The 12,541-nt window shown below is 65.8% G+C and overlaps 1 protein-coding gene across 1 annotated transcript; it reads left to right on the plus strand.

The window, feature by feature from the left end:
- The first annotated feature begins 31 nt into the window (after nucleotides 1-31).
- On the plus strand, nucleotides 32-10,468 carry LOC128337268 (dapper homolog 2-like). The gene is made up of 4 exons (XM_053278058.1): nucleotides 32-682; nucleotides 6,776-7,049; nucleotides 8,243-8,479; nucleotides 9,060-10,468. The coding sequence occupies exons 1-4, from the start codon at nucleotides 464-466 to the stop codon at nucleotides 10,466-10,468; spliced, it is 2,139 nt and encodes a 712-aa protein (XP_053134033.1). The 5' UTR covers nucleotides 32-463.
- Nucleotides 10,469-12,541: the final 2,073 nt, after the last annotated feature.

A 12,541-nucleotide genomic window follows, 5' to 3' on the forward strand; every position in this document is an offset into this window, starting at 1 on the left:
TAGGCAGCTAGACTGCTCCTAAGCGGGGCAGTTCCATGCTGGCGGACTGGACTCGGCATCGGCCTCCAGGCGGCTCCTGCCCGGCAGCAGCTCTGGAACTGGGGCGAAAAAGCAGGCGGGGCGGGGGCGGCAGGATGGTCCCCACCGCAGGCAGGGCCAGGCGGGCTGTCCGCTGGCGAGGGAGGGAGGATGCTGCTGCCCTTGCCCGGACGGCCACCTGGCGCCCTCCCCCGCCCCGGGTCCCCTCGGCGGGCGAAGCGGCGGCGTCCCCCTAGCCGGGGGGCCAATCAGCACCAGGCTAGCGGCGCGGGGGGGGGGCGGGGGGCGTGGCGCTGCCGGGCGAGCCGCCCCCTTTGTCTGCCTGCTGCTGCTGCTGCTGCTGCGGCGGCGCCCGGAGCCAGTGGAGCGGCCAGAGCAACAAGAGCAACTTTGCGCCGCGCCTGGCCGGGCTGGAGCGCGAGCGATGCCGGCGCCTCTGGGGCGCTGCTGCGGCGGCGGCGGCGGCGGCAAAGAGCCGGGCGGGCCCAGCAGGGCCGGGCCGCCCCCCTCGTCGCTGTGGTCGGGCCACGAGCGGCTGCGCATCGGCGAGCGCCTGCAAGCCAGCCTGGCCGGCCTCTGGGAGCTGGAGCTGCTGCGCGAGGCGCAGAGGGGCACCGTCGAGCGCGCCCTCCGGGACCCCCAGGTGAGCGGCGCGGGGCGCGGCGGGGGTCCCCGGGAGGAAGCCCGCCTGGCTGGCTCTGCGCCGGCATCATGCCCGGCGATCCGGGACTCCGGCCGCCGCCACCCCCTCCACCCTCTGAGCCCCCCAGGTTGGGGGAGCCTCCGAGAGCCGGGCGCTGCTGGGGTCTGAGATCTGCTGCTGCTGCTGCGGTTGCCCGGGGTGGCGGCGGGAGGAGAGGAGTTGGCGCGATCTTCGTGGGCGCCTGGGAGGACACTTTGCCGGGTCACCAAGAAGGGGTCCCTGCCCGGAGGGGCTTCCAGTCGAGCATGCAGAAGGTGGAGGCATATGAGGGCCAAGGACGGTGGGGGGAGCGCCTCGCATCTGATCTTTCCGGCCAGAAGGTTGGGCTGAGAGAGCGGGTCTGGCCCCAGGAGGGGGGCATTTGAACCCAGGTCTCTCCTGCTCTTGGCCCAGGACCCCACACTGGCTCTCAGTGCACAGCTGAAGCAGCCAGGAAGGCACTGGGGAAGTGGGGCCTGGGCTTAAAGAAGGCTGGGGGGTGTTAGGGGGTTGGAGGCGAGGGGGGGCCTGTGTTGGGGGTTCAGGCGTCTGGGTGGGGGGGCGTCTTTTGGGGTTGCAGCAAGTCAGAGCGCACTCTGGAGCGTTGCAGACGGGTTCTTGTGAGGCCTGCAAGGGCAGGTAGATGTGGGGGGGGGTCTGCAGGTGAGGTGGGGGGCACCTTGTGGGCAGAGGGGGTGGGCTGGGGGAGGCCCGGGGCTGGGCAGCCCTGGACAGGCTGGGTCAGGAGCGGCTGGAGGGCAGCCAGGAAGACGCAGGCAGGCAGGTGTGTGCGGAAGGCTGCCGACGACGTGGCAGATGGTAATTAATGGATGAGGAAAGGTGGGGGGGGTTGGGGAAGGTGGGGGAGCGGGGAGGCCGGCGGGAGACAGATGGGCGCGTGTGGCGGCTGGACCCTGCCCCCTTCCGTCTCTCTTGCCGAGAACAACATGTTGACACCAGGTGAGCGCAGACCAGCAAGGCCGCCAGGGCAGTGTGTTGGAATCCACCCCTCCCTCTGTGTGTGTGGCTGGGGGGGTCACTCTGGTGCCCCCCAGGACAGCAATGGCGAAGCAGCTGCTTGCTCCAAAGGAGAGGGTTGATTCCAGGGACCCCTGGAAACCTCGCCATCTGGGGCAGCCTCAGCCAGCGAGGAGGAACCCCCACACAAAGAGCTTGGGCCTGCTTTGGCTTCAGTCTTTTCGGGACAGCGCCAACACAGTGTGCAAGCCGTCAAGGAACTCCCGGTTCTTTATCGGGCAGTTTCCTGCTGCACTCGCTTTTCCACACTTGCCTTGTCCTGAAAGCAGGCCAGCAAGATCTGTCCCATGTTTGGGTTGTGTGGGTACAAATTACTCCTGCTGGGCTAGCTCCCAAGGAGAAGCCATGGCTTTAGGAAGGGGCTAGCCTTCCAGTGGCATCGGCCTCCTTGGGCTGATAAAGTGCTCTGTCTCCCTGGAAAGCTCGCCTCTGTGTGCAGACCTTGTGCCCAGTGGCGGGGGCCCTGCCTGTGAAGAAGGAGTGCTGATGAAGAGTGCTGTTTCAGGCAATGAGTCTTGCACGGTGCCCCCTCACACCCACCTTGCGCTTCGGTCTCAGGTGCATCATGTCGCAGTGAATTCCACTGGCTAAGCACAGGCAGTCTTTGAAATGGGCATCAAGATTAGAGTCTGAAGATGGGAGTGTGGAACCAGAGCGGCAAGGCAGGGGGTGCACGTGAAATGCAGATATCTGGGCGCTCGGATGGGGTGGGATGATACTGAGCCGGATAAATGGTGTTGCCACACTTTAGAGGGGCAGGAGAACCCTCTCCATCTTGGTCCTTAAGGCAGGGATTCTCAAATGGGGTGGGTGGGTCCCCAGATGTTGCTAGACTACAACTCCCATCACCCCCTGCCACAATGGCTAGGCCACTGTGGCAGGGGGCAATGGAGGCTGTAGTCTGACCTCACCAGCACAGCCTACCCATCCCTTGGGGGTCTTGGTGGGCTGTGAGCCTGCTCTTCGGGCCGACCCCCTCTCTGGTCCCACATGCCAGGAGCCTGTGGGAGCCTTTGTGTCTGCAGGCTTGGTCTGGGGAGGAGAGGTCCCTCTGGGAAGAGCCTCCCTTTTGTACCCTCCGGACCCCCAGGCCGGGAGTCCAGGGCCCCTCTCAGGGCTCACTGCATTCTTGTGGCTGTTACCAAGCGTGGGAGAAATCCTCAGAACGCCAAACCAGACAGAGCCGAGGGGGCTTGCGGTGCTCTTCCCTTCAAGGGACCAGTTGCAGCTGCGCTCATTGTCATAGGAAGCGGCCACATACGGAGTCCGACCCTGGGTCCATCTAGCTCAGGACCGTCTACCCAGACTGGCAGCGGCGGCTTCTCCCAGGCTGCAGGCAGGAGCCTCTCTCAGCCCTGCCTTGGAGATGCTGCTGCCAGGGAGGGCACCGGGAACCTCCTCCTGCTCTCCCCAGAGCGGCCCCATTCAGTCCTGAGGGGAAGATAATCTTCCACTGCTGCTCCCACTTTGAGTCTCCCCTTCCGATGCCTTAACCCGGGCAGACCCTGCTGAGCGAAGGGGGCCAGTCCTGCCGGCTGCCACCAGGACAGCTCTCCTCTCCTGGCATGGTGGGATTTCTGACTCCGGGGGTCTTTGAGGCCACCCCTCTCCTCCGTGCAGGGAGGCAGAAGGGGATTTCGAGGGGATTCCTTGCTCCGCAGTCGCGCTGGTGGTTCGGCTTGGGAGTGCGGAAGGCGCAGGGCAGGCCGCAGCCCCGAGAGCCCAAGGAGCCGAGAGGAGGCTCTGCCTGCCAGCTCAGCCCCTGCCCAGAGCAGGAGGGAGGCGGGAGGCCAGCCGGGCTTCTCGGGGGGGGGGGCAGCCTTTGCTCGCCAGGTGGGGGCGGCCTCCTTCCCCTGGGCCTGGCTGGCGACGCCCAGTTCCCCGGGCGCACGTGTGCAGGGTGTGCGTGTGTGTGCCGAAACAAAGCACCTGCTGTTTCCAGGCAGTCACTTCCTGCTTGGCCCACAGCCCAGCTCCGGCCTGCGGGGAGGAGGCCGCCCCCACCTGCCTTGGGCGCCTGGCAGAGGGGTGCTTCACCCTTGACGGGAGCTCTCCCAGAAGGAGGGTCCTCTGCCGCTCACGGCCCCCTTTTCTGGCTTCCCGGCTTCCCTCCAGCAAGCTGCTTCCTGCCGAGTCAGCCCCTCGAGCCATCTAGATCCCAGCACTGTCCACCCTGACTGGCAGCGGCTCTCCGAGGTTGCAGGCAGGAGTCTCTCCCAGCCCTACTTGGAGATGCTGCTGCCAGGGACTGGACCAGAGAATGAACTGGGTGCCTTCTGCATACGAGGCAGATGCTCCACCACTGAATAGGCCCCCTTCCCCCAAGGGTCATATCTTACAGCAGACAGCGCTTGTGTGTAGTCACCCATCCAAATGCAAACCAGGGTGAGCCCTGCTTAGCAAAGGGGCCATGCAAGCTGGCTCTCCTCCTCCCTGCACTTGGACAGCCTTCCTTCATGTGGGCCAGCCAGCTGAGGAGCACCGGTGGGTTGCAAGGGATTCTGGGACATCTTCAGCAGGGTGCCCTTGGTCCCTAACCATTGGGCCTTACTGGGTCCCAGGGAGGAGCCCCAGGAAGCTTCCTAGCACCCCCAACAGTGCCCTCAGCACCGTCTGGAGGCCACTGCATTCCATGTTCTGTGTTCCGTCCAGGGAGAACCGGGAAGGATCTCCCTCCAGCTGCAAACCTGCTGCCAGTCAGAGCACAGCATACAGGGCGAGACAGATGAAGGCTCTGACTCCAGCGGCTTCCTATGTCCAGGTGGCTTCCCAGTCACCCAGCTGCTTGCCTTGCATGCTCTTTCCCCACCCCCCAGGAGAGAAATGCAAGTCATTTGGGGAAAAGCTTCCTGCAAAAGAGCGGTCGTTTTAAAGAGGGGAGGTTGGGAAGGGTAGGTTGCAGGTGGGCGCCTTTCTCTCCATCTCCCCACCCACCCCTGCCGCCGCCGCCGCTGTTTGAAGAGATTGCTTTGCTGGGAGAATGCACTCTGGGGCAGATGGTGGCTGCTGCTGCCGCCACGGCCTCCTCCACCCTCGCAGGGAGTGGCTGCGGCACGCCCAGAGACCTAATCGGGCGCAAACATTTTTATCTTCCAGGCAGGCTGGGAAGGCGGCACCTGGGGAGAGTGGAGGCCCCCAGTTGGGGGTGGGAGGAAGGGTCTGCCCCTCTTTGCCCGAGGCCAACCTACACGCGGCGGCGTTGACTGCTCCTTCACCCTGGCAGACTCACTCACTCACTCTTTATTTCTTTCCTCCCTCGGAGCCCAGAACGGTGTCCGTGGTTCTGTTTATCCTCTCAACAATGATGCGAGGCAGGTTAGGCTGAGAGAGAAATGACTGGCCCAGAGTCACCCACTGAGTTTCATGACTGAACAGGATTTGAACTCAGGTCTCCCCAGTCCCAGTCCAGCACTCTGTGCACAGCTGCCTCTTTAGCGAGTAGTGGCCAGAGACTGAGCCTGCCTCCGCTGCAGGCCTGGACCGGGGTGCCTGCCTTAATCCTACTTCCCCCCCACTGCCGCCGCATGGCTGCACTCCACTCCGATCAAGGGTGTGTGTGTGTGTGTGTGTGTGTGAAAGAGAGAGAGAGACCGACCATTGGCTGACTACCTGTTCCAAGGAAGCACTTTGTTCACACAACCTGTAATGAACTGATGGGAGTTGATGTGGCTTTGGGGCGGGGGGGCGGCTTGAAAGAGAGGCTTAGGCCAATCCCGGGGAGGGTGTGTCTGCTGGGTGGGAGAGGTGGGCTGGGCGCCTCACAGGACCCCAGGAAGCGGCCTTCTCCTGAGTCAGCCCTTTGGGCCACCCAGCTCAGGACTGTCTGCCTGGAGATGCTGCCAGGGGGTGAAGCTGGGGCCTCAGGCGCTCTCAGACTGAGCCACAGCCCCCCATCCCAAGGGTGGCATCCCTGGGGGTTGGGGTGTCTCCCTTCCAGGCACCGACCAGCCCCAGAGCTCCTGGCTTCAGCAGGTGGCTGTCCTGTCTTTGCAGCCCAGCGAGGCGCCCCACGCCTCCAAGGCTTCCAAGGAGCAAGAAGGTGGCCAGAGGGGCCGTTTTGCGGGGCGGGGGGGCCAAAGAGGGGGGCCGCAGCCCCAGAGGGCCAGGGGGCGGCTGCCTGCCCTCACAGCGGCCACATGGCGCGTGGGCCTGCCAGGCCAGACAAAGGAGCAGCTGCCTGCCTGGGAAGGGGAGGGGAGGGGAGGGGAGGGGGGCTCGGGTTTCACTCTTGCTGGCTCAGCAAAGGGGGAGGAAGCAGCTGCCTCCCCGGCCATGGGGGGAGGGAGGGAGGGAGACTCCATCGGCATGTTGCCCCAGGCAGGGACGGGGGCTCCCTTGCACAGGCCTTCCTCCCGCCTGGACACGTGGCTTGCACCCCTCCGGGGCACCAGAGACACACACCCACCCGCCCGCCCGCCCGCAGGCCCTTCCTGGAATTGCAGGGGGCCCACCTGGCTAGCTGGAGGCAGACCCCCTCCCCTCCCTTGCCGCTCCTGCCGCCGCCCCCCCCCGGCTCAGCCGCTCTCCAGCCATGAGCACCAGCCCAGGGGGGAGGAGGTTCCCAAGAGCCCCCCAGAAGCCAGAGCGTGCCCCGCTCCTCTCTGAGAAACCCCACCGGCCTCCGGCCCTGCCTGCTCGGGGATGGGGCAAGGGACCAGCCCGGATTGCTCCCAGGAAGCCCCCGTGTGCGGCAGACTGGAGGCCGGAGCGGGTGGGCCTTTGCAGCGGTGGCAACCACCAAGGGGCCCACGTGCTCGCTGAGAGGGCAAGTGCCCAGAGGTTGCGGACTACAACTCCCCGGATCCCCAAACAAAAGCCATTGCAGCGGGGGATGCTGGGAGTCGTAGTCCCCCCCCTCTGGGAACTTGCCCTCTTCGAAGGAAGCCTCCCTGCCCGCCAGGTCTCCACCTCTCCACCCCTCGCCTCCTGCTCCGCGCTCATTTGTCCAGGGGGCCCCGATGTCCGTCCCCGATGCCCGGCGCGGCATTCCCCAGCGGCCTCCTTGTCTTTCTGCAGCCAGAGGGCCGGGGCCAGAATGGGCTGCCCCCCAGCGCCAAGCTGGACCGGAGCCAGTCGGAGGACCTGCTGGGGACCCCCAAGAAGCCCTGCTGCTCTGCCCGCTCCTCGGAGGATGACCCCAGGGTGCTCCCAGGTCGCCCCGGCGAGGGGCCGGAGAAGGGCTGCCTGGGGCTGCAGATGGCGGGCGAGCCACTCCTCCTCCCCAAGAGAGCCGGCGTCAGCGGCGGGGACACCCAGGAGACCCTGGAAGCCGACTCCAGGCCCAGCTCAGGTAGCCAGACCGCCGGGGGTCCCTTGGCACCCAGACGCTGAGCGAGGGAGCCGAGGGGGGGGTGCGGGGCCGGCTTCGGGGGCAGAGTCCTCCGTCGGCGTGGTGGTCTTTCTTCTTCCAAGGGTGGTTTTGTCCTAAACGGCAGGGGGGAAGTGCAGACACGGAGTGATTCGCCTCTTACGGCTAGGCATGAAGTGAAACAGACACAGTGCCGTGTGGACCTGTCACTGTCTTCGTGCAAGGGGGGACGCTCTTCTCTTTCGCAGGGGGAGAGCAGCTGGCCCTCTCCAGCCCCAGCACAGCATCCCTCCCGTGGCTGTGGCTGGCTGGGGTCTGCCTGCCGTCTCTTTTTCAGACTGTGAGCCCTTTGGGGACAGGCAGCTGAGCCATCTTATTGGCTTGTTTATTTTCTGTGTAAACCGCTTTGAGCACTCCGTTGACAAGCGGAAGATAAATATTTGTGGTACTATAGATCTCTCTCTCTCGGTTTTAGGGGAGAGGAAGGAGGAGAGATAAAGGAGGTGGGTGATGTGTAATGAGGAGGGAAACCGGAATTAGACTCCAAAGAGCTGGGAGTCTAAACCTGGTTCAGAGGGGACCACATTTAGCAATCCACATTTAGGAAACGCTTTCAGGCGCCTTCCCTTGTAAATTTTTATCCCCGGATTAATAAAGGGGAGAAAGAGAGGCTGAGAGAGCTGCCTAAGGGCACCCACTGAGTCAGTGGCAGAGACTAGATTAAAGCCGGGGCCTTCCTGAGTCTCCGTCTCTGAGCCATGCCCCTGCACTGCTGTCATGGCGTTGCCTTGTCATCCTTCCCAGCAGGGCATGCTGGTGACAGCCCTCCCCTGCAGCTATTCTGAGGTAGACTTCTTTTGTACATGGAGGTTCCTTTCAGCTCCCGTGGCAAAGGGCTGTAGGCAGACTCCTCTTCCTCCGTGGATTTGTCTCATACAAGCCTGCACCACAACCCCAGGCCTCTGGCTGTTTCTGGACCACAGCTGCCATCATCCCCTGCTGCCACAGTGGCCGATAGCCAGGGACGATGGGTGCTGTAGTCCTGCACCCGCAGGAGCGCCAAAGTTGTGGAGGCCAGCTCCAGTGCTTCCTGTCCCGGCCGCTCGGGCTGGCCTCGGCCTTGTGCCCCCCGCGCCCCGCTCGGCTTCTCACCCCTTGGCTTCCTTGCCTTCCAGGCTTCTACGAGACCAGCGAGGTCGGCTCCCTCTCCGACTCCTGCGCCTCCGTCCACAGCGAGGGGGGGCCTGGGGGTTCGCGCTGCAGCCTAGGCTCCCTCTCTCAGCTGCCGGGCCTGCGGGAGAGCAGCGGTGTGCGGCCACGCTCCGCCGATGAGGCTGCTGTCCGCCTCCTGGATCTGCAGCTGGCCTTGGGGGACGCCCCTGGCCCCGACAGCCGGAGGCCCGTCTCGACAGGTGAGGCTGCTGCGTGGGGAGGGGAGTGGGGGGGAGGAGGGCCCTCCCTTCTGCAAGGCCCCCCAGCCCAGGCTCAGCAGGGCATGAAGGCCACCAACCTCCCTGGTGGCATGTCCTCAGGCAGTTGGCAGACAGAGGGATATACTCCCCCTGGTCATGGAGGTTCCATTTAGATGTCGTTGGCCGGTTCTTGTGGGGGAAAGCCCGCTCTGGGATCCGATGAAGGCGTACCTAGCCCAGCATACTGTTTCCAGTGGGGACAGCCAGAGGCTTTCGGAAAGCAAAGCCGGAAGGCAATAGGCCCAGCTGCTTGCTCCCCAGCAACGGGTTTTCAGTGATATCCTGGCCCTCAGGACAGAGGAGTTGTATAGTCTCCGTGGACTAACAGCCATGCATAGACCTCTCCTCCTCCAAGGATTCGTAATTTTTAAAGCCTGTGGCCATCTTGTGGCAGTGAGTTCCATAGTTCATGATGCGTTGTTGAAGACGCCCTTTATTCCAAGTCTCGTCCAGAGCGATTCTGACTCTTGGCCCTGCGCCCCGCCCCCGCTGACCTCCTTCTCGCCGCCTTCCCTTGCAGGGGACCTGGAGCTGCTCCTGGGCCTGGGGGACTTCTCGCTCCCGCCCCGCAAGAGCCCCAGCCTCCAGCTGCCGCAGTACCAGTCGGACCTGGTTTCCCGGACCACCCACGAGACCTACCCCTACCCCAGCCCGCTGCACGCCGTGGCCCTGCAGAGCCCCCTCTTCACCAGCAGCTTCTCCGGGAGCTCCTCCCAGGAGGACCTGGGCGAGGGGAGCCCGGAGGCCCCCCAGGGGGCCGACCCCCCGCCGAGAGGCCCCCTGTGCCCCCCGGAGCAGCGGCGGGCCCGGCTGGACCGCTACATCGCCCAGCTGGTCCTGCGCCACAAGTGCCGCTCCTCAGCCCCCAGCCGGACGGAGGCCGGGGGCTTGCTGGGCCCCAGCGGCAGCAGCAGCAGCAGCCAGAAGAGCCGCTCGCTCTCGTCCGTCTGCAGCGCCGGCCTTGCGCCGGCCCCCGGCGGGAGGATCCGGAGGCGCATCTCCACTTGCTCCCACCTGCGCTCCCCGGAGGGCTCCGAGGGGGCCCGGGACCCCCCGCCACGGCTGGGCAGCCAAGGAGACCTCACTCCCTTCCTGGAGATCCGCTCCGCCGCGGCCGGCGCCTGCAGCCTCTCCAGGGCCAGCGAGCCCTCGGTGATGTCTCTCCCCGGCCCTCCCCTGCCCTGCCGGGAGCCCCCCCTCGCCCCCTCCCCCCACCGGCTGGAGGGGGGGGCGGCCAGGGCCCGGCTCCTCCATGGGGTGCAGGCGGAGGCCCCCGGCAGGAGGGAGGGGCCCTGGCCACGGGGGGGGCCCGCCGGGGGCTGGGGCCAGCTCTACAAGGGCAAGCACGCCTCCCGGGACCTGGTGAAGGCGGCCGAGGGGCAGGAGAAGCCGGCCGAGAGGAGCTGGCTGAGCCCCCGGGAGCTGCTCCGCCGGCTGAGCCTCCGCCGCAGGCCCTCGGCCCGCATGGGGAGCAGGGCCCGGGCCAGCTCGGAAGCCAGCCTGCCCGTGGCGAGCCACTCGGGCCCCCCAGCCGGCAAGGGCAAAGCAGGCCGGCCGAGGTGGGCCTCCGTCCTGGAGATCTCCAGCAAAGGCCCCGGCCGGCAGCGCCTCAGAGGGGGCCCCTTCCCGCCGCCCCGGGCCCCGGCCTTCTCGGCCCACTCCCCGGACTCCTTCCGGGGCGGCAGCCCCCTCGACCGGCCCCCTCAGCCGTGGGCCCGGCTCGGGGAGGCGGATGCCTCCAGCACGGTCAGCCTGAACGGGGACTGGATCATCCGCCACCTCGGGGAGAGGTGGCCCCCGGCGGCCTCCGCCACCCTGGACTCGGCTGACCTGCCCGTCGGCAGCTTCAAGCTCCGCCGAAGCCGCTCCTTCAAGGAGCTGAAGAGGATGATGACCCGCTCCCTCCGGGGGGCCAGGACCCCCAAGTGACTCTCGCCTTTGGTTTGCTTGGGACTGCTGCGGATGCTTCTGCCTGCCCCTCTGGTGCCTCCGGGCTGCTGGCCCCCTGGAAAGGAACAGGGGGCTCCGGCCGCCTCCCCCAGGACGGCGTGTTGGCAAGGAGGGAGGGGCCTTGGGACCACCGCAATGGGCCACTGCCCACCTGCCCCATGGGGCCTGCACATCTTTTGCACCAGAAGGAGGGGGCCTCAAGGTCTGCTCTGGGGTGGCTTTCCTGTGTTCTTTTAAAAGGGGCAGGAAAAGCAGAGACTGCAGAGTCCCTGGCGGGGGGCAGGCTGGACTTGGTGGGCCGTGTGATGTGCAGACCCCAGAGGGGTGTGGAGGAGGAGGAGGCCACCTCTGGGCCAGCAGGCTGGGGCCCTCAGAAGCCAAAAGCTGCCTTGCGCCACAACTGGCCTCCCTTTTCCGGGCCCAGCCTTGATCTCTCGGATCATGTGAGGGCTCGCCCAGAGAGCGGGACGTCAGCCTTCAGTTTTGCCGCCTTCCACCCCCAACGGGCTCCACTAAGGGGCAGCCAAATGCCCTCCCAGGACCCTCCTTCCATGTTCCTAAGGGAGGGGGGCCATGCTCCTGTGCAAACCCCCCCCCACCCACTCAGGCTGATATCTGGGAGCATCCAGGCCATCTCCCCTTTCCCTTCTTTGTCTCACTCTCCAAAACTGTGAACCTCCCCCCCCCCCGACCTGGCAATGTAATTGTTAAAGTTAGAAAAAGAAATAAATTAGCCACTAGTTCAAAGTGGGTGTCTCCGTCTCCCCCACCGGCGGGGCAAGGAAGCACCAGGAGCCAAGTTGGGATCAGGCTCCCCTTCCAAGGCCGCCTCCTGTGTGCCGAGAGGACCCCTCGCCCAAGTGCCCCTTGGCTGCGGAAAAGAACCCCGCTTCGTTGGGCCAGTTGCAGGGCGCGGGGAGGGGCTCCCTCTCCCTAGTTTGGGCTAGAAGTGGCGGGGGGGGGTGCGCGTTTGCCTGTCCCGCCCCGCCTGTAATTGCAACCCGCAGCCGAGGGGAGTTGGTGGCTTGCTGCTTGCCTGCCCTCGGGGTGCGTTTCTGCCTCCTCGCAGCTGCTGCTGATGGCTGGGAGGTTGAAGCGGGTGGCTGTTTACGGCTCCCTCCAGGTAATCACAGTAATTAGCCAGGTGGGCTCAGCCAGCCCAAGCCTGCTGGGTGCCAGGACCGCCCTCTGCCTCCGGCCTCGCTCTCCTCAGCAAGGCTCCTGGCCCGATGCTCCAGAGACGTGAAGGAGGCCACGGCACTCTGCCACGCGGCCTCTGATCCCACCAAGAGCCCAGGGATAGACTCCCACCACCAGCTGCTCAGGCCCAGGAGTGTCTCGCCCCTTGAAGAGGGAGCCTGAAGACAGAGCCACAGCCCCCCCCCGGCCCCCCCAGCTGGTGCCTTGTTTGCTTGCTGGGGGCGGGAGCAGCTGGGAAGAGCAAACAGCCCCCTTTGCCAGCTGCTGGCCAGGGCGGGGGGAGAAGACCCAGCCAGCAGCAGAGAGGAAAGGGCCCCCACCTTGCCCAGGTGGCAGGAGGAGGACCAGAGGGGAGACTGCCAGGATGTCTGCACTGTATCTGATCCCAGGCCTGTCCTCCAGCGAGCTGGTGGGGGGGGGGGAGAGGGGGGCCCTTTCACCCAGCCCCCAAGCCAAGCCCCCCCCCCCCTTTGCTTCCAGGCTGAGAGGGGAGCCCAGCATCCCTGAACAGCCCAGGCTTCTCAGTCAAGCGGCTTCCGGGCCCTGATCCCTCCTGGTGGGAAGTGGTGGGCTTGGCCCCTGGGGCTGCACGGCCTGCATTCCTGGACCTGCTGCAGGCCGCCCCACCCCCCCACTCACTTTGCATGGGGCTGCAGGGGAGGTCAGGGGGAGATGCCAGGCATAACCCAGGCTGCAGGGCTGTCCCCATAGGAACAAGCCTGGGGGGCTGGTGGGGGCAGGAAGAGGCCCAGCCACTGTCTCCATGGCAATGGGGCAGCCGGAATATAGCAGTGAGTCCTAGAGCCACCCACAGAGCAGGGGCAGAATTCCCCTCCAGGGCTGGGGGGCAGG

This window comes from Hemicordylus capensis, chromosome 14 (assembly GCF_027244095.1).
Source record: "Hemicordylus capensis ecotype Gifberg chromosome 14, rHemCap1.1.pri, whole genome shotgun sequence".
Taxonomy (NCBI): domain Eukaryota; kingdom Metazoa; phylum Chordata; class Lepidosauria; order Squamata; family Cordylidae; genus Hemicordylus; species Hemicordylus capensis.

Excerpts from the sequence above, each read along its gene's own strand:
- LOC128337268 (XM_053278058.1), top strand. The coding sequence starts at position 464 with ATGCCGGCGCCTCTGGGGCGCTGCTGCGGCGGCGGCGGCGGCGGCAAA. Across the intron at positions 7,050-8,242 it reads CGACTCCAGGCCCAGCTCAG|GCTTCTACGAGACCAGCGAG; the intron begins GTAGCCAGACCG and ends CTTGCCTTCCAG. Across the intron at positions 8,480-9,059 it reads CCGGAGGCCCGTCTCGACAG|GGGACCTGGAGCTGCTCCTG; the intron begins GTGAGGCTGCTG and ends CTTCCCTTGCAG.